The sequence below is a fragment of the Scleropages formosus genome, chromosome 17, assembly GCF_900964775.1.
Source record: "Scleropages formosus chromosome 17, fSclFor1.1, whole genome shotgun sequence".
Classification (NCBI taxonomy): Eukaryota; Metazoa; Chordata; class Actinopteri; order Osteoglossiformes; family Osteoglossidae; genus Scleropages; species Scleropages formosus.
In genome coordinates, this window is record NC_041822.1 from 3,802,447 (window position 1) to 3,820,372 (window position 17,926).

Below are 17,926 nucleotides of genomic sequence, written 5' to 3' on the forward strand. Positions count from 1 at the left end.
ATACTGCAAGTTACTTTGGAGAAAAGCATCAGATACATGAATTTGAAAAAATGTCACTTAGAAACCATACAGAATGGCAAAAAGCTGTAAAATGTATTCTTCTGTCAAAATTGTTTTTGTTCACCAAAACATTGTGTGTTCAATGTATTTACAATTGAATAGTGCTACTTTTCAAATACAAAGGTTACCACAGTGGCCCCTCACGTATTACCTAAAAGAATACAACTTTTCCAAGACAGTCTCCATTAGCAATAACACAAGGGGTTAATTGATCTGGCCTTTTTTATGATCTCATCATTCTTAACAGAATAAGGTGGCTAGAGGTGCTCCACTTCATGATGAACATTTCTTAAACACTGGACATTATCAATACAGTACTATGGAAGTATAATACAGTTTTAAAAAGCAAACTAAGATGCATTAGTGTAAAATTATAGGTGCATGTGTGTGTGCCTTACAAAACAGGCATACAAAATGGTTACTATTGGTTACTAATGGCTACCTATTTATTATACAAATGTAGTTCCAGGTTTGGAACTTAGCACCATGGGGTCAAGAACACTTAAGTAGTTGTGAGGATTTTTTTTTTTTTTTGCAAATTCTGGATTTTAGAAATTGTACATTTGTATTGTACTCTGAATTTGTTTTAAATATGATAAAATTAATTATGGGAGACTTTCTGCACGACTTTCTTCTTGCATGTATTTTTAAACAAGGTGAAATAGTTGCGAGAGTGGTGACAGTTTCACTCAGCACTGCTTCACTTTTCCTACATCTCTCCTCTTGCCATACTAAGAGAGCACACGACCATACAAACAAATATAGAAAAGGAATGGTCATTCTGGATGAAAAATAAACTGAATGAAGAGGTATTTATAGGGAAAAAGGCAGTGCGCTACTCTGATGGCTGAGAAAGCATGACGAGTACAGTATCTCAGTTCTTCCTGTCCTCAGTCAGTCAACCATGTTGATGGGACCACTTTTCTGAGCCATGTCACATGCCTGGCTTGAAAGTCCAACTTGTTTAAGGACAGAAGTTTTTCTTCCAGCTCTCAGGAAGTACTTTGGCTATGTATGCATGAGGGACAGCAGTGCAGCGTGTCATGGATGAAGAGGTCACACTCCACACAGAATGCACTGCTGCACACCGAGCAGATGAAGACCTGCAGAAGATGCAACAAATAATCATTAGAACAAGTGTAGTATGCAGTACATTCACTCAATACTAAAACAGAGGTTAAGACAAACGAGTAATAATTACACTTTTGTCTTTGAGTTCCCCTTGACAAGCTTCACAAAACCTGAAAAAATTATTACACAAGTATTAGCTCACCTATTCATGACTTTGTGTGTGTATTTAACAGCAGTATTTAAAAGAGCATAAAAAGAGAGACTATACCGCTCTCCTTCAAACTCCTCCAGTGGCATCTCCTGAAAGGCATCCATGGGGAAGAGGTGATGGAACGACCTGGCCAAGTGAGGAGCTGAAACTAGCGTGAGGCCTACAAAGATGTTATACACATAGAACAGGGATGTGAAACGCCACAGCTCGTCACTCTTCACTTGTCAGATTCACATTTACACTCTAAAAATGACACTCTTATCCCCAGAGATAAGAACAGCTACACGGAGCCCAGATTAAAATGGAGAATGACAACATAACCACTTCACTGTGACATTCATAGCTGGCTGAAAGATTAAATGTACATATTCTCATAGCACATTTCAGCAGAAGAGAAACAGTGGTTCTAGACTTACCGCACACTTTGCACTCCACTGGAAGCTCTGTGTACTTGGCTCGACACTGCGGGCAGTAGTATCCTCCGAGGGTCAAACCAGGACCACTACTGTTGTCCAAGTGTCTGAAAACAAAAGGTTAACTTTACCACAGGGCAAAACAGTCTCTGAGAAAATAACAATCTAAAAATGAGCACACAGCAATACAGCAAAATATAACAACTTTGTAAACTAAAACAGCTCCGCTAAGGAAACCAAAGAACAAAGAAATTTATATTTACAACACTTCCATTATTTTTAAAGAAGCTGAATTATGAACATGTCCAAAGACGGAAACTTGGGTTACAAAATCACAGTGGTAAATGAAAATGTTTCAAATAAAATGCTTCAATAATTATTGTAATTAAATTATTTCTTGGATTCATATATACGATTTTATCCAGGCAACAAGAAAAAAAAAAAAAAAAAAAAAAAAAAAAACACTTTATTATGCAGTACTCACGACATGCTAAAGGAAGGCTTAGAGTCCTGATCAGACACTGAGGCAATGGCGTGTTGAGGGAATCCTGTTAATATGAAACACCTTATTCATACGTAAATAAGAATAACTAAAATGCAGTACTCAGTGTGTGTTGCCCTTCTTGTAACTGCTTCGTAATTAGTAACTAAAGTGAGTATGTTTCAAAACATTCATCAAATCTGTATAAATACAAAAACCAGTTACTGTACTTTTAAATAACATTGCTAAGCACTTGTTTTATCCATTTTAAAATACTGCATTAATAAGAAAGCATGCAGAATAACTTGGACCAAATCTTTACCTCTCACTGAGGCACTCAAACACACATACCCATGCGAATGAGGGAACACTCTGAAGAGGAGCTCGCGGGAGGAGGCTTAACATGGAATGTCAGCAGCTCACGGAAATGCGTCTCGTCCAGAATGACGTGGTAAGTTCCTGCAGGAGAGAAGGGGAGAGAGAACCAATTCATTACGGCAATCTTTTGTTACAGCTGAACTAGTTAGTGTGACTTTCTGATTTCTGATGAGGGGCAGAACACATGATCCTCACCGCCCGTCTCTCGTGTCAGGATGGTACACACTCGCACCTCTGCTGACAGCCCAATCACAGACACTCGAATCTTCAGCCCCTTCAGAGTCTTGGAGACAGTATGTTATTCAGAAATAATCCTGTAATTTACATTCACTCACTTAGCAGATGGTTTCCTCCAAAGTAATGTAAAATGACTACTAATATTTACTTTTGTCCTGTTCTATAATTATTTTATGATATAGCTACAATCTTAATACATAAACAAATCGCCAGTTTTTTGGTTTCCACCACCCCCCATCAAAACCCCGTTCTATTCCAGTATTTAAATTATATAATGTAAAGAATGACATGGTCCAGAGGAAAATGTTTCATCTTGTTAGGCATTTTGACTTTTTCACTATAGCAGAGCTGAATGACCCAAAGAAAGAACCACTGTATTCCTGCAGGAATGACTTTACCTTAATTAAGTCATAGATGTTGGAAGGATCACAGGTGGTAAGGCTGCTGAAAATCACAAGGACCTCCCGGCTGGTATGACCAGGCATGTGTCTGTTGGAGACAGATTGTTTCAGACGGGGCCACCCGTGAGATATACTGCTGCCTGCACAAAAACTGTCCGAGAAATGTTTCAGTAGCCACACTGCTGCCTCCTACTTCCCCCAAAGGCAGTGGAGAAACAAACTTTCCCAGACCTAACGTTGCTCCGATTTGCACCCAGCCACATCACTGCCAACGTACTTGAGTGTGTGCATGGCCAGGTTCAGAGAGTTGTACAACGAGGGCTCCCCGGCACAAGTTGTGTCCACAGCTTTCTTGAGGGCACTAATGTGCTTCTGAGGGTTTCCTGTCAAGGCAGCAGATGATCACTGAGGAAAACTAAAAATGTTCCCAAGTTTAACATATACTAACTCAAAACTGAATACCAAAGAAATGTTTTAGATCAACATTGGACATTCTGACTGCTGTTGATATACTGCAGATGAAGATGCATCTACATTTACATTTTTATTATATTGTATTTTATTTATTGTTGTATTGTATTTAATTAGGGTGGTGCAGCGGTCTTGGTCAGGTCCTGCTCTCTGGGGGGTCTGGGGTTCGAGTCCTGCTTGGGGTACTTTGCAATGGACTGGCATCCTGCCCGGGGTGTGTCCCCTCCCCCTCCAGCCTTACATCCTGTGTTGCCGAGACAGGCTCCAGTTCACCATGACCCCACTCAAGCCAAGTGGTTTCAGCCAGTGTGTGTGTGTGTGTGTGTGTGTGTGTGTGTGTGTGTGTGTGTGTATTTTATTTATTAAAATGTAAATGTAAATGTAAATGCAAATGAAGTGCAAGCAGACATCACTGTGGTTAGAAAAGCAACAGGGAACCTGAAATTTGCCGGCTTGCATTCCTGGAAGGGACCTACTGTAATACCCCTCAGCAAGGTATTTAACTTAAATTACTTCAGCAGAATATCCTGTTGTTCCTATGAGCTAAAATTAAAGTAGGTATTGGCTAAGCAACAAGATAACCACTACTTTATATTATTTTCTGCACGCTTTAAGTTCTCTTCTGCTCTCTTCAGACTAGGTAAAATAAATGAAGCCTCAATTAACTGCTTTGAAAAAATGTAACTATTGTACACTGGAAATACTAAACAGCCTCAAAATCCAACTGTCACTGGTTTTCAAAACTGCAGTTATAATAAACCATCAATACATTAATTTTTAAGCTTTGAAAAAAAACACGTTGCTCCTCTTAGTCATTCAGCACAAACAGAAATAACTACGATTCACTATACACTATAAAACCCAAATGCCTGTGATTCTGCGAGGGCTGAACTCACCAGCTAGGTCTGTAAGTTTCTCTGCTCTCTTGTTCTTGGTGATGATGATCCCTATCTGAAGAGCCAGGTCAGGTATTGCAATTAATAGTGCACAGCATTCAATGGAAATAAATCAGCCTCATGTTCTTTTTTATATTGCATTAACTCACCTGACTGATGGGGTTCTGGTCAAAGTACTCATCCACAAAGTATTCCATCAACTGTTAAAATTAACAGAAAAGGGCTGTCAAAAAGTGCTTAACAGGATATACACAATATGTAATGTGCATGAGAAAAGGCTGCATCTGCCTTACCTTAAGAGTTGATGTCAGTCTATTAGGCTTAAGGTCTTGGTCTTCCATTGTCCTGGAGGTGTCAATCACCACAAATAAGTGGCGCATCTGCAGTACAGAAATGGACACCACTATAAATAATAATAGCATCCTTCAGCACACTGAACATTATGTTCAGCTGTAGGAAACACAGTTAACTACAAGGCAGTAAGTCCTACAGTTCTAAGTGATCTTCACAGAATGGCCAATTTTAAATACATCGACCAGAACTCTAGCCACACTGTCAACTCTGGTTTACTGCCATATTAAATATGACGAAGTCAAACAAAAAAAGCGGAACTGCATTTTTAATATCACAAATCATCAAGCAACAACAGTAAACACACAACTTTGAAATGTTACTTGAAACTGATTCAATTTATAAACACAATGAAAGATTGTCCCCCTTTTGTAAGTACAGTTCCTAATTGGCAGTGATACAGCGCACAGCACCGCTACCTTCTAGCCGTGCTGCTCTCAAGTTATTCCCACCAAAAGTCATTAGGCTGTACAATGAGTTCTCTGTCCTCTCACTGTATTACCGACCTACTGCTGTCTGACTGGAATTGGGTTGTCAGTACTACCTTTTATTTATCCGCATACTTTTATTTGCTTTGTCAGTACTTTGCTACATGCAGACTGTACTGGACTGTCGCCTTGTGTAAGTTCCTTTGGGAATCTATCTATCGAAGAGGCCAGTCTGAGATTCAAAGATCAAAAAGCACTCACCATTCCCAGTCGTACTTGTCCATAGTTCTCAAACACTCTGGAAAGAAACAAACACAAATTTTGCCTTAACATTAGGTGGGGCATTCTAAACTCAGTGTGTCAGACAAAATTCAGTAACTGAACACAAATTATAAACTTGACATATAATGTAAGCCAAACACAACAAGGCAGAAGTGCCAGACTGAAAAACAGTACAACAGCAGTTGAAGGAGAAAACTGTTTGAACTGGGCTGCGAGTTTCAGTCTCTCGAAGAACAGTACTGCGTAAGGTGGGAAACGTGAATCCACATGTCAGACAGACATGAGACCCATATAAAGAACTGCTGTGTGGCACAGGTGCAATACCCAGAGCAACGTTTCGACACGTTACATGCGGTGTACATCTGTCATTTGTATACCTCTTCCTCTTGTCCTTGAACAGGATGTCCTCTACTGTCGCCTTAAGTGACCCAGACTCATCTTCTTTGAGCACCTCCCTGTAGAACACATCATGTCATTTACATTAAATGCTCTAACATAGTTCACAAAGTTAATGGATGCAGTGCACATACATGAATATTAAGTCAGAAAAAAATGAGTACATAGCAGATCATTGGTGTATTTTCAAATCATACTAATTTTATACATTTGATAGCCAAAGAAGAAATCCCCAATCTTTGTGGACATAAATAACATAAGAGATGAGCCTTACCATGTTCTTTCATAGCCACCTTCCCACCGTTTGGTCCGTTCGGGTTCTTCATCCATTTGTTTCCTCACTAAAGGTGCTGGAATTCAGGAAACGGTAACTAACAACACATTTTTCACACCACTATAGGCGATCAAACAGGAATACATCAACATCATCAGCAACATCAGACATCAATAAAATTTAAAAACGTGTATACAGCTGCCTCAGGTCACTTGACTTCCAGCAATGAAGAATAAATTCTTCAACAGATCAGAAAAACACAATGTAAGTGCACTAAAGTCCACCTTAACTACATCGTACCTGTACACACACTCTCTCTCAAGGTATCCTTCGCCAAGCGTGTTATTAATTTGTCTGAACCCTGAGTCCAAGTTCATTCACACTGAGAGACACTGAACTTTGAAATGATCAACTGGATCAGCTCAGTACAACAACCTTAATGAAGAGTACTACAGCAGGAGATTCAAACCAGCATCCCTCAGATTGTGGGATGACAGTCCTAACCACAGCATTACCTGCTGAAAAATAGAAGTCACGGGGTGGCACAGCGAGCAGCACTGCTGTCTCGCAGCGCCTAGGTGGTGCGAGAGGACATGGGTTTGATCGCTGCTCAGTCTGTGTGGAGTTTGCATGTTCTCCCCATGTTTACATGGGTTCCTTCCAGGTGCTCTGGTTTCCTCCCACAGTCCAAAAACATGCTGTTCAGTTTCCCCCATAGTGTGTGAGTGACAGAGTGTGTGTGTGTTCCACTGATGTATGGATGAGTTACCCAGTGTAAGTAGTGTATCTAGCAGTGTAAGTCTTTGGGTGCTCTGGTTTCCTCCCACACTCCAAAGACATGCTGTTCAGGTTCCCCCCATAGTGTGTGGGTGACAGAGTGTGTTCCACTGATGTATGCATGAGTGACCCATTGTAAGTAGTGTATCTAGCAGTGTAAGTCACCACGGTGAATAAGGTGTGTGGGCTGATAACACTACATAGAGTTCATTGGAAGTCACTTTGGAGAAAAATGCCTGCTAAATAAATGTAAAGCATATAGTTGTATGTAAAAGGTAATATACCAATACTACTACTTTTCATTGCAATATTTAAAGACAGCTGGTAGTGTAAGTGTAGAGCTGCTGCTTTTGGACCTAAGGTTGCAGGTTCGAATCCCACCTCCAGCTGTAGTACCCTGAAGCACTTAACTAAAATATTAGTTGGCTGTCGTAGGATACATGGGAAAAAAATAAATTAAAAAAATCATGTAGTAGAATTGGGAGCGACCTTCAAGGAAAATATAATTACCTTTTAATAAGAGTAACTTCAGGTTTCCTGATTTCGAGGGAAAGCCTGCGGACAAAGTACTGTACGGTCAGGTAAATACAGCGCATATTATTATACAGTCAGTGGAGTAAAAAAGAACCGTTCAGAAAAATACGGGACGCCGGCAGTGCGCCGCCTTTGCGGATGCAACACGGACAGAAAACTTGGTGTTTTCTCAGTCAGTGAAGTGTGCGTCGGAGAGAATATTGTATTTCACAGGAGTCTGATAATAAGCCCCAAGTCAAATGATGAAAACACAGACAGTTGTTGTAACACTGAGTCTTGCGTGTGAACTGAAGTGAAGATACCGTACCGTACGTACCGGGCTGCCTGCTGCTTCACCGAAACAAATTCAATTGACGCTATGGTTCACCTTCCTCCTGGAAGTCTTCCACACACCAACCGCCTCTATATTTCTGCTCACAACGCATTAAAGTCTAAAGTGAGGTGTTTAAAAATCACTCACAATTCAGCGAAACTCCTTTCCAACTCAGTGAAAGCAAGACATTCATACGCAGCGTTTACTGAAATATGCCCCTCTGGGCACAAAAGCTGCACAAAATTCGTTCCGACTTACAGCAATCTCAGTCAAGTATGGATGCACTTCAGCTCTTGCAGCGGAAGGGGGAGACAAACGGCGCACCACACGGACCATTTAGGCTGTTGCACTGTCGCGCCTCTGGACACCGGGAATTGTGGGATTGAAACGGCGCTTAAAGACAACCATGGGCGTGTCAGTTTTACAGCGCCTGAAGCCGTAACGTAATGTTTAGGCAAAACAATAGCCATACAAGTAGAACTACACGTATCTATGAAAACACCTTGTAATTGTTCACAGATTTTAATGGTTTGGGTTTGTGCACTTTTAACTAATATTTTTAACTTATATAGGTTAGTTGTATAAGTGTTACTCATAGATTTTAACGGCTTTGTTTTGGTTTTGTGCATTGAGTTTTATATTGATTATTTATATGTATGTTTGTTCTGTATTTATTTGTATGGTTTTAGGGGTATGACCAAGTTTTATGTTGTAATTTAGAAGTATGTGTTTTGAAGGAAGCATGTATTAAGATGATGACTTCAGCTGAGCTGCTACTGGGGGGACAGTCCTTCTGGGTGTGTTGGTGTGGGGAAGACATGGGTCAGTTGTATTTTTTGATGTCAGAAAGGGATTGTCATGGTAAAGACTTTGTCTTGATAATGTGTTTTATGTAATGGTTGCGTAGCAACTTTTTTTGTTGACCAACTGTAGGAAAATGGTATTGGGTTTGTTGGATTGTGGATTTTATGTGTTGTTTGGTTGTGTATTATTGATAACTTTACTAAATAAAGTTTAAAAAAAAAAAAAAATTGCCCATAAAATAAATATGACACAGTACTAAAACACCAACGTACACTGTACCGTTCCGTCCGTAATAGTAGGAGTCGATTAAATGCCCAGGAGCATGTGTGTGTTTTAATGATATATTACATAATGTACAAACACATATTAAAAACAATTACTGAATACAAGAGTGATGAAAAAAAAAACAGCCATGAAGCAATGTGGGCAAATACATACAGAAAAATAAACACAAACAAAAAATAAACAAGGAGATGTTTACAGTTTTTCCAGAACAACTTAATAGCTTGCAAAGTTCATAAAACTTTGTTGTTAGAAGAGAAAGGAGACAGAAGATGAATGGAGAAACTGTAAATCAGTGCAAAATAATTTATAGCTAGGCCTAGATTTAATACATCTTGACTGTGTTTTCCTGGACAGACATTACGTAGCTTTTTAGCTCAGGTCACGTGCTGCTGTACTGTATATTATACTGTAGGCCTATGAACATGGCCATGTCTTAAATTGAAAGTATTACAAAATCTGTCAAGAAAGTTCATAGAACTGCGCTGCCTACGGAGGATAATAAATCTAAATCATAATGAATCATTAAATAATTTGTGGTACACTAGTCACTACACACACACACACACACACATTTTCAGAACCGCTTGTCCCATACGGGGTCGCGGGGAACCAGAGCCTACCTGGTAATACAGGGTGGAGGGCCGGAGGGGGAGGGGACACACCCAGGACGGGACGCCAGTCCATCGCAAGACACCCCAAGCGGGACTCGAACCCCAGACCCACCGGAGAGCAGGACTGTGGTCCAACCCACTGCGCCACTGCACCCCCCACTAGTCACTATTACTCATGTTTTATTAATACAATATAAAACTGTACATTTTGCTTTCACCTTGCAACATAAAATGATTATTGTAGTAAAAACTACCTGGTGAAACAACCAGGTGACCCTGATTTTCATTTTTTTCTGAAAATCATCCCACAATAGAATGACTTTGTTGATTATCTATATGCACATGAAGTCAAATACATTTGAAAGTGAGAAACCATCAAGATATGTTGCTTAAAACTACAAATGTAATGAAATCACTCTGTAATGAAAATGAAAATATTAAAAAGAGTAACATTTTTCCACACGTTTTTTCGAAATTGATATAAAAAAGCTTCACAATGTCAACACTGCCTGGAAAAATAATTTCACAAATAAAGCTTAATCTGAAGGAGAACATTACGTTCAAAGTTATAGCTGGTTAGTGAGAAGGTATCTATTTCAGAAAAGCATTCAGAAGAACACATCCTTAAAAATTTTAAACTGCAGAATGTGCTACAGTGCCAACCTTCTACTACTAACATTGGATAAGAGAACTTGCCAAAGGCTTAAGCTGAAACATTTCTGACAATGTTTATTTACATTAATTCATTTAGCTGATGCTTTTTTTTCCAAAGTGATTTACAATTATGTACCCATTTTATACAGCTAGGTAATTTTACTGTAGAAATTTAAGGTAAGTACCTTGATCAAGTGTACTATGGCTGAAGGTGAGGCTCAAACCTGTAACCAGTTGGCCCCACGTCATATAAATTTAAAAGTCTTTGAGATTTGCTCCAAATGTTTACAAAAGGGAAAAGGTATCTTAAGCAGATTGTAAAGATTAAATCTTTCTTTTCATATTGAAAGCAAAAATTTTAATACACAGAAAGGAAGTTGAGTCCAGCATGAGGTCAGGCAGATTATGCTCTTGCTGTTCCTTAATAACCATTGATCAGGAATTATGCTCTTCGATCATAATCATTCACCTTCTTTTTGATGTGAGACAATTTAGCCTTCAAATATTTGTATTTTTTCTTCTTCATCTGGTATTCTGCAGACTATAGAAAGGGGAGCAAAATCATAAAATGTCATTTCATTGGGAACATTACTCTCATTTGCGTTATTTTTTCAATTGTTATATTGTAAGAAATTCAATCAAACCTTCTTCAAATTCTTCAGACGGTTGTGTTCATTCAAAACGTCCTGTTTGAAGAGAAATTGCAAAACATAAGACAGATTCAGTGTAACTTACTACTATAGTGTGTATTTTAAATTTTGTTGAATTGCCTGTTTTTTCTCAGAAAAAAATCTTCTGAGGTTTTCATGAAATGAACAGCAACTTCCTAATATTATGGTCAGCAGGTCAGTGCTGAACACAGTCGCTCGCTGTTTCTCACCAGGTACTGTGAGCTGCCAGGCTGCAGGTTTTGAAGCATGTGACCCACTTCTTGAAGACCTTTGTTGATATCATCAAGTTCCGCTTGCAGAACCTTGAACTCTTTATGGTCTCGTTCAAATTCACGCTTGTAGTCATATTTCATCTGGTCATTAGTTATGGGGGGAAACTCACTAGGATAGGGAAGGAGAGAAATACCTTTAGCCATCTGTTTATGTTGACATACATCCTCAGTCTTGCTTTTGGGAGGTTGGCATATGTTCAGGTCTTCATTTTGCAAAACTAATAATCTCACTGCATGATTTTGCCTTCTTTTTCAGTACTTAGATTGCTGTTGGTTTTAAGATGGCGCTTAAAACTCAAATATTGTTACAGAAAACTTCTATGAGAGGCATTTTAGGCAACAGGTGTTCAAATAGTATTCTTGAAACAAACTGCATGAATATGTGTATTTAACCATTTATTTACACGTTCTGAGATTATAAAAGTTATTCCTCCAATTGTTTAAAATCAGCTTAGTTAATACACAACAGTCCATTTGCATAAGGAATAAACTATCTGTCATAAAACACTTGCCATCATGTGCTTTGTCCTCTTACCTGTCAAAATCATTGTCATCTAGCTCTTCCCCAGACTCAACTCCAGTGGCATAGTCATTGTCCAGGCTAGCAACACGCTGGGGGTATCCAGGCGGTCTCAGCTGTGGTTTCCCAATAGAGCTGGTGACCTCTGAGACTGTGTTGTATTGGGGAGGACTCCATGACGGTAGGCTCTGCTCTGGCAAACTGGAGGGAGATTGCACGAAAAAGTTACAATGTAGCAGTGCTGTCGAGTCGGAGTCATGGAGTCAGAGTCGGAAGCAATTATTGGGTTACACTGGAGTCGGAATCAGAGTCAGTAAAAATGTACCGTATATGCCGGCGTATAAGTCGATCCATGGTATAAGTCGACCCAAAAAATTAGAGGTGCAATATAGGTTTAGGCCTGTATTTGCCAGATAAGTCAACCCCCAAAATATTGTGCAACTTCTGGGCAGTGATGTGGAGTCGTGGAGTTGGAAGCAATTATTGGGTCACTAGAGTCGGAGTCGGTAAAAATGTACCGAATCCGACTGAATTTGTTGTATTTGCCAGTGTACAAGTCGATCCAGCCCATGAGTCGACCCCCAAAAATTATTATTATTATTATTTTATTTTTTATAGAGCGCTCTTCTCACGCAGTGACACAGAACGCTTTAACACAGAGATAAGGCAAGAAAAACAGATACAAACAAAGAAGACGGTCAACTAATGGCTACCATAATGAAGAACTTATTATAGAGCTATAAGTATACCTACTACTATAGGTTTAGGAATATATTCACCATATAAGTCGAGCCCCAAAATAATGTGCACCTTTTGGTCAGTGCTGTGGAGTTGAGAGTCGGAGTCGTGGAGTCGGATTTGGAAGCAATTATTGGGTCACTGGAGCCGGAGTTGAAGGTTTTTGTGCACCAACTCCACAGCCCTGCAATGGAGGTCACTTTGGAGCTCTGTCTTTATTTCTGAAAAGTAGGCCCCTGTTTTCCACAAGTTACTTGCTAATGAAGAGTTGCAGATACCGATTATGCGTACACTACAGTAAAAATGAAGTGTGCCATATGCTGTATGTGTTTTATGACACAGAATGCAATGTTGAAATACCACAACCTCTTCAGTCACTTTGGTAAACCAGACTGAAATAACTCATGGTCCGCTCGAGCTGCCATTGTCAGACTGGGGAGTTGGTTATTTTAACACAGGTTTCCATCTTAACAGATGCTCATTTCACAAGAATTTAGACTCACAAGCAAAAGTAATTTGTATCACAAAATTCGTTCAACTTGCACTCGCTCACTGTTGGTAACTATTTATTCTAAAGCAGGGCTGCAGGAATCCAGAGCCTATTGCAAAAACATAAAATGCTAATCTAAGCAGAATACACCGTGGACAGGACACCAGTCCATCACAGTGTATCCTCACTCACTAATTTTTATACTATCAGCAATATTGCAATGCCAGTCTACGTAAAATGCATTTTCAGGAAACCTGAGCACTTGTAGGAAATATTTGCAAACTCCACCTGTCTAAACCACATTCTAACTTCCACCAGAACCGCTCAGTCACTGTGAGACAGCAGCACTACCTGCAACACAGAATCCAACTGTTCTTCATAACAACTTGTCCAAGCAGTGGTTGGGTTAGGGTTAGCAGCAGGGTCCCTCCTGAACAGACACCAACCCATGTCAACAACCGCTTCTCCCAAGCGGGCCTGTAGCAAACCGTAGCCTAACCGGCAACACAGGGTGCAAGGCCAAAGGGGGAGGGGGCACACCCAGGACAGGACGCCAGTCCATCGCAAGGCACCCCAAGCAGGGCTCAAACCCCAGATCCACCATGCAGTGGGCACCAGTTAAACCCGCCACACACACACACACACACACACACACACACACAAGGAGAAGTTGAGAGTCACTGCTTCAGTCATGGCAATAGATGCAAATTCCACACAGACTGAGGCACAGCCTGGGAGTTTCGAGACACCCACTGCATTACCATTCCCTCAAAGAATATTGCCGTAAAGGAACAGAAAAAAAGAGAAAATAATGATAATATAAATGGTCAAGAAAAGGGAATAGAAAGAGCATGCAGACGTGTTACGTACACTACAAGCAATTTGAAACAATTGGGTATTAACCCTTAATTTATAGGTGTCCAGAGTAGTTCTGATTTTCTGGACTTCAAATTTTGAGTTTTTGTGTTAGAAAAAAGTGAATGTTTTATGGCTCAGTAATGCATAATTTATTTTCCCATTTAAAGTAATGGTAATGAGTTATTTTTATGAGAATTGACTTCATGGGCAGATCTTCAGGAACAAATTACTTTTGTTATCCAAAGGAAGCCAGTGTTAAACTGTTCTTGTATAGCTGTATAGGAGATGTTGAATGGATGCAAAGATGCCATGTCAACTCATGTTAGGGAGTAAGGTGGCTTTGCATACTCAGTGGAAGTGTCATCCAGGAAGTAATTGGACCTTCTGATCTCGTCAGGATATGCATTCAGCTGGTTCTCTGGTTCAGCAGACACAGATTTCACCTGCAGAGTGTAAATGAATAAGAATGACGAAGGAAGTCAACATGGTCCAGTATTCCAGAGCAGTAATTTCAATTAACCGTTTTTTAAAATGTGTGTTGTATATTAACCTCTTTCAAATTACACAGACTCTTTTAATTCTTTTTATTTTACCAAGATACTATTTTTGAGTAGCATTAAAACCTTAGAAACTAAATTGTCCCCTGGTCACCAAGAGTTAAAGTGTATGATTACATCTTAACAATGGCAGCAATTCCAAGAGGAAAGACCAGTATTTTGCCAAAATGGCCTAGTCCTCTGTGTGTTACCTCTTTGTCTCTGTGTATGGTAAACAGTGCGCAACTCCAGGTTAAGCCGGTTTTTACTCCATTACACTTTCTAAAGCGCTGGAATACCAGACATAATTTTGCAAAGGTATGCTTGACATAAAGACTCCCAGAATGACCACATCACGAAAAATGGGAATCTCAAAGGGCAATGAAGAGAATACGTTCCACAAAATTCTGATTATGTTATTATATGGGAAGATCAAAAGCAAACCAATCAAAAGCCCAAGAAATACAGAATATCATAAAGAAAACACATACAGTTCAAATTCTATCCTTGTCCTATGTCACCTTCCCAGTGGATGAATTCTTTTTACTGTATAAAGCTGCTCAAACCGAAAATCCTTATGATGTAAAAATTTGTAAAACACAGCATTTAATTACAAAAAAGTATCCAAAAATCTTTGCAACAAACATGAACGCAAGTAAAACTTTCACAAGGCACACCCAGAAACTACACACGAAACCTTGCCACTCTCCTCCCTTCACCCTGCGGTCACAAGACGTGTCTTCTTCCTCCATGTCTGTTTTTCCACTTCATGTACATTTATGTACTTAGCTCATGCTTGTCTCCAAAGCATCTTACATTGTTAAGCTGTGTACAAAATTTTACCCATTTACACAACTGGGAAATTTTTAACTAGAGTAATTTATAGAAAAGGCCTTGCCCAAGGGTACTTCCACCGGAGGTACAAAAGCAGTAGCTCTAACCACTACACCACTTGCTGCCCCCACAAAGTTCACAAATTCCATATCCTTGACCACTCCTGCAGGACAATAGCATTTGGTCTGTTGTAAAAACCAGCTTAAAAGTCCTACTTTTCCATCAGCATAAACTTTTAACTTGTTTCACCAAGGACGATCTTGTGTCGATATGTCATTCACTTCATAACGCCGGCTGCACTTTCACTTACCCATTCTCCGGCACCCTGGTCTCCATCGACCACCTTCCTTTCCACCCACAGAATTTTCCTTCCGTACTGCCAGATCTTCTGACGAGTCCTTGAGGCGAAGACGGCAATGATGATGAGCCCGACGGTCACCAAGAAACCAAACACTATAGCAACAGCCTGAAACCAAGAACCACCATAGAACGTATCAAACAAGGGACCACATCTAGTACGACATCTTTTCTGATTCTAAAAAAAAACACTGTAAAGTTTTGCCATCGTAATATCCATTGACTTCAAACATAGATTCATCGAGCAAAGAAAAACAGTGTCATACCAACTGTAATAGTCACCATACTTTGGAAATTCTAAATCCAAATAGGACCAAACAAACTAATGGAACTAAAGCTCTGTATACTGCTACAAGTGAAATGCACACTGAGTGATGTTTCTCACCTCCTGTGGCTCCACCACACAGTAGTGGTACAGGTACTGGTTGATAAAGATTCCAGAGGGCTGGGGGTTCTGGTACTGGGAGCAAAGAGTTATAATTTGGCTATAATAAATTGATCCTGATGTTTGGGCTGTGGGGTTGATAGCCACCAGATAGACAATTGTGGATATGAACATGAAGATTGCAAGTATGGAGCAGATGATGATGACTGCCAGGTAAAACTGACGTGAGCGGGCCACGTTCTGCTGTGAAACCACCAAGATGAAGATGACAAGGATGGCAATGAAGGCTAAAGCTGCGATGGCGATGATGAAACCCTTGCCTGCCTGAGGGCTGGTATAATTGCCTCCAATTCCTCCATACCCGCTGCCGTAGCCGTAGCCACCTAGGTTGAGGTAGCTTCCACCTGCATAATTGCCATAACCTCCATATGTTCCTCCATAGCTTCCCATATTAGTGCCTGTTCCAAGCCCTGTCCCAAGCCCTGTCCCAAGACTCCCCATGCCCATCATTTCTGTATCCCAGACCAGGGTAGAGGCCACACAGGCGAAAATGGCCACACAAAGGATCACGATGATTATTGACACAATCTTTATCACTCCTGGTGGAGAGGTCCAACGGTAAAAAGGTAGATACTCTTCCTCGGGGTAGTAGGAGAAAGTGTGCCCTCCTGATACTTCTCTGCTGCCATGGCTAGGAAAGAATTAGACAAGATGTCAGGGAAATTGTATGAGTGGCAATGGGATGCAGGACAGCAAGAAGAGACATATTTCTACAAGCTGAACGATTTAATGTAGTGAACTCCAAAATGGTGAAATTAAACCATGACAGGAGATGGAGCTCTAAAGAACAGAGTACAGAGAGATGAGGTGAAATAGAGAAAACTTACTGCCTACTGTCAGGCTGGTATGGTGGAAGGCTTCCTTTCCTGTAAGGCATCCTGGAGTCCGTGCCTTCACACCCAGTCCTGCTTTATGTGGGGTTTGCTTCTCCTTAACAGAAATACATAAGTATTAGTGTACCCAGGTCACATGAAAGAACATTCAAGTAAATATTCATCCATTCATCCGTCATAATAAAGACTTGTCCAATGCAAGGTTGTAGGCATATGGAGCCCATCATTTAAGCATGGGGTGTAAAACAGGGTATACTAGAAGCAGGACACCAGCCACAGGAAATCAAACACCAAGAGCAATTTAAAGTGTTAACACTTAATAACAGTTCAGATTGAGCTGTAATAATAATAATAATAATAATAATAAGCGTTTGTTGATAGTAATGCCAGATTTATTTGCTATATAACGTATCAATTTTGTATCAAATTTTTCTTGCTGTATGCCTGTGTTAAAGCGCTCTGTGTCACTACGTGAGAAGAGCGCTCTATAAATAATAATAATAATAATAATAATAACAACGCATTGCAGCGCGTAAATACGCAAAAAAACACAATGACCTGAAGGCAAATCGCGCAGTAAACAGGACAAGGTTTGATACGTGCGGTTCGGGATGTGAGCTCTTGTGACAGGAAAACACACGATAGGTAGGAGGTAGAAGAGACGGTTACCTGGCGCCTTCGGATCAGAGCGAAAGAGCGTCGCGAGTGGCGCAGCGCGCGGTCTTAACACACCTGACTCCTGCGGCTCGTGCGCGCAGGTGGAGCTTGTGGCTTGTGCCCCAAACAAACACACACAAACACTCACCCCCCCAACGCTGTTAGTAAGAGGAGCTGTGAAAAGCGCAGCAGCTGGTCTTTCCTGTTCTGCCGCATTTCATGGTACAGGTAGAAACCAGGTGGAACCCAGGGCGCTGTCGACCACAGCAAAACGTGGTTAGGGTGTTTCGATGAGTGTACACACTCAGTTCCGAGGCGCGAGCTGAGCACATGACAAAAGTATTTAATAATCTTTTCAAAAACGTTAATGAATCACAGTCCAGCTCC

The 17,926-nt window shown here is 40.4% G+C and overlaps 2 protein-coding genes across 2 annotated transcripts; both read right to left on the reverse strand.

The window, feature by feature from the left end:
* Positions 1-3: 3 nt before the first annotated feature.
* Positions 4-8,180, reverse strand: gtf2h2 (general transcription factor IIH, polypeptide 2). The gene is made up of 17 exons (XM_018759999.2): positions 7,978-8,180; positions 7,638-7,682; positions 6,351-6,426; positions 6,058-6,135; positions 5,660-5,696; positions 4,913-4,999; positions 4,769-4,819; positions 4,620-4,674; positions 3,530-3,635; positions 3,250-3,340; positions 2,810-2,897; positions 2,588-2,695; positions 2,240-2,303; positions 1,759-1,862; positions 1,400-1,502; positions 1,262-1,301; positions 4-1,163 (listed from the first exon to the last, which is right to left on the reverse strand). The coding sequence occupies exons 3-17, from the start codon at positions 6,404-6,406 to the stop codon at positions 1,053-1,055; spliced, it is 1,179 nt and encodes a 392-aa protein (XP_018615515.1). The 5' UTR covers positions 6,407-6,426; positions 7,638-7,682; positions 7,978-8,180; the 3' UTR covers positions 4-1,052.
* Positions 8,181-10,519: 2,339 nt separating this feature from the next.
* On the reverse strand, positions 10,520-17,658 carry LOC108938950 (occludin-like). The gene is made up of 9 exons (XM_018759978.2): positions 17,552-17,658; positions 16,877-16,979; positions 15,990-16,680; positions 15,558-15,713; positions 14,226-14,320; positions 11,807-11,992; positions 11,209-11,380; positions 10,973-11,014; positions 10,520-10,869 (listed from the first exon to the last, which is right to left on the reverse strand). Exons 2-9 carry the CDS (start codon positions 16,924-16,926, stop codon positions 10,771-10,773), a joined length of 1,491 nt encoding a protein of 496 aa, XP_018615494.1. The 5' UTR covers positions 16,927-16,979; positions 17,552-17,658; the 3' UTR covers positions 10,520-10,770.
* Positions 17,659-17,926: the final 268 nt, after the last annotated feature.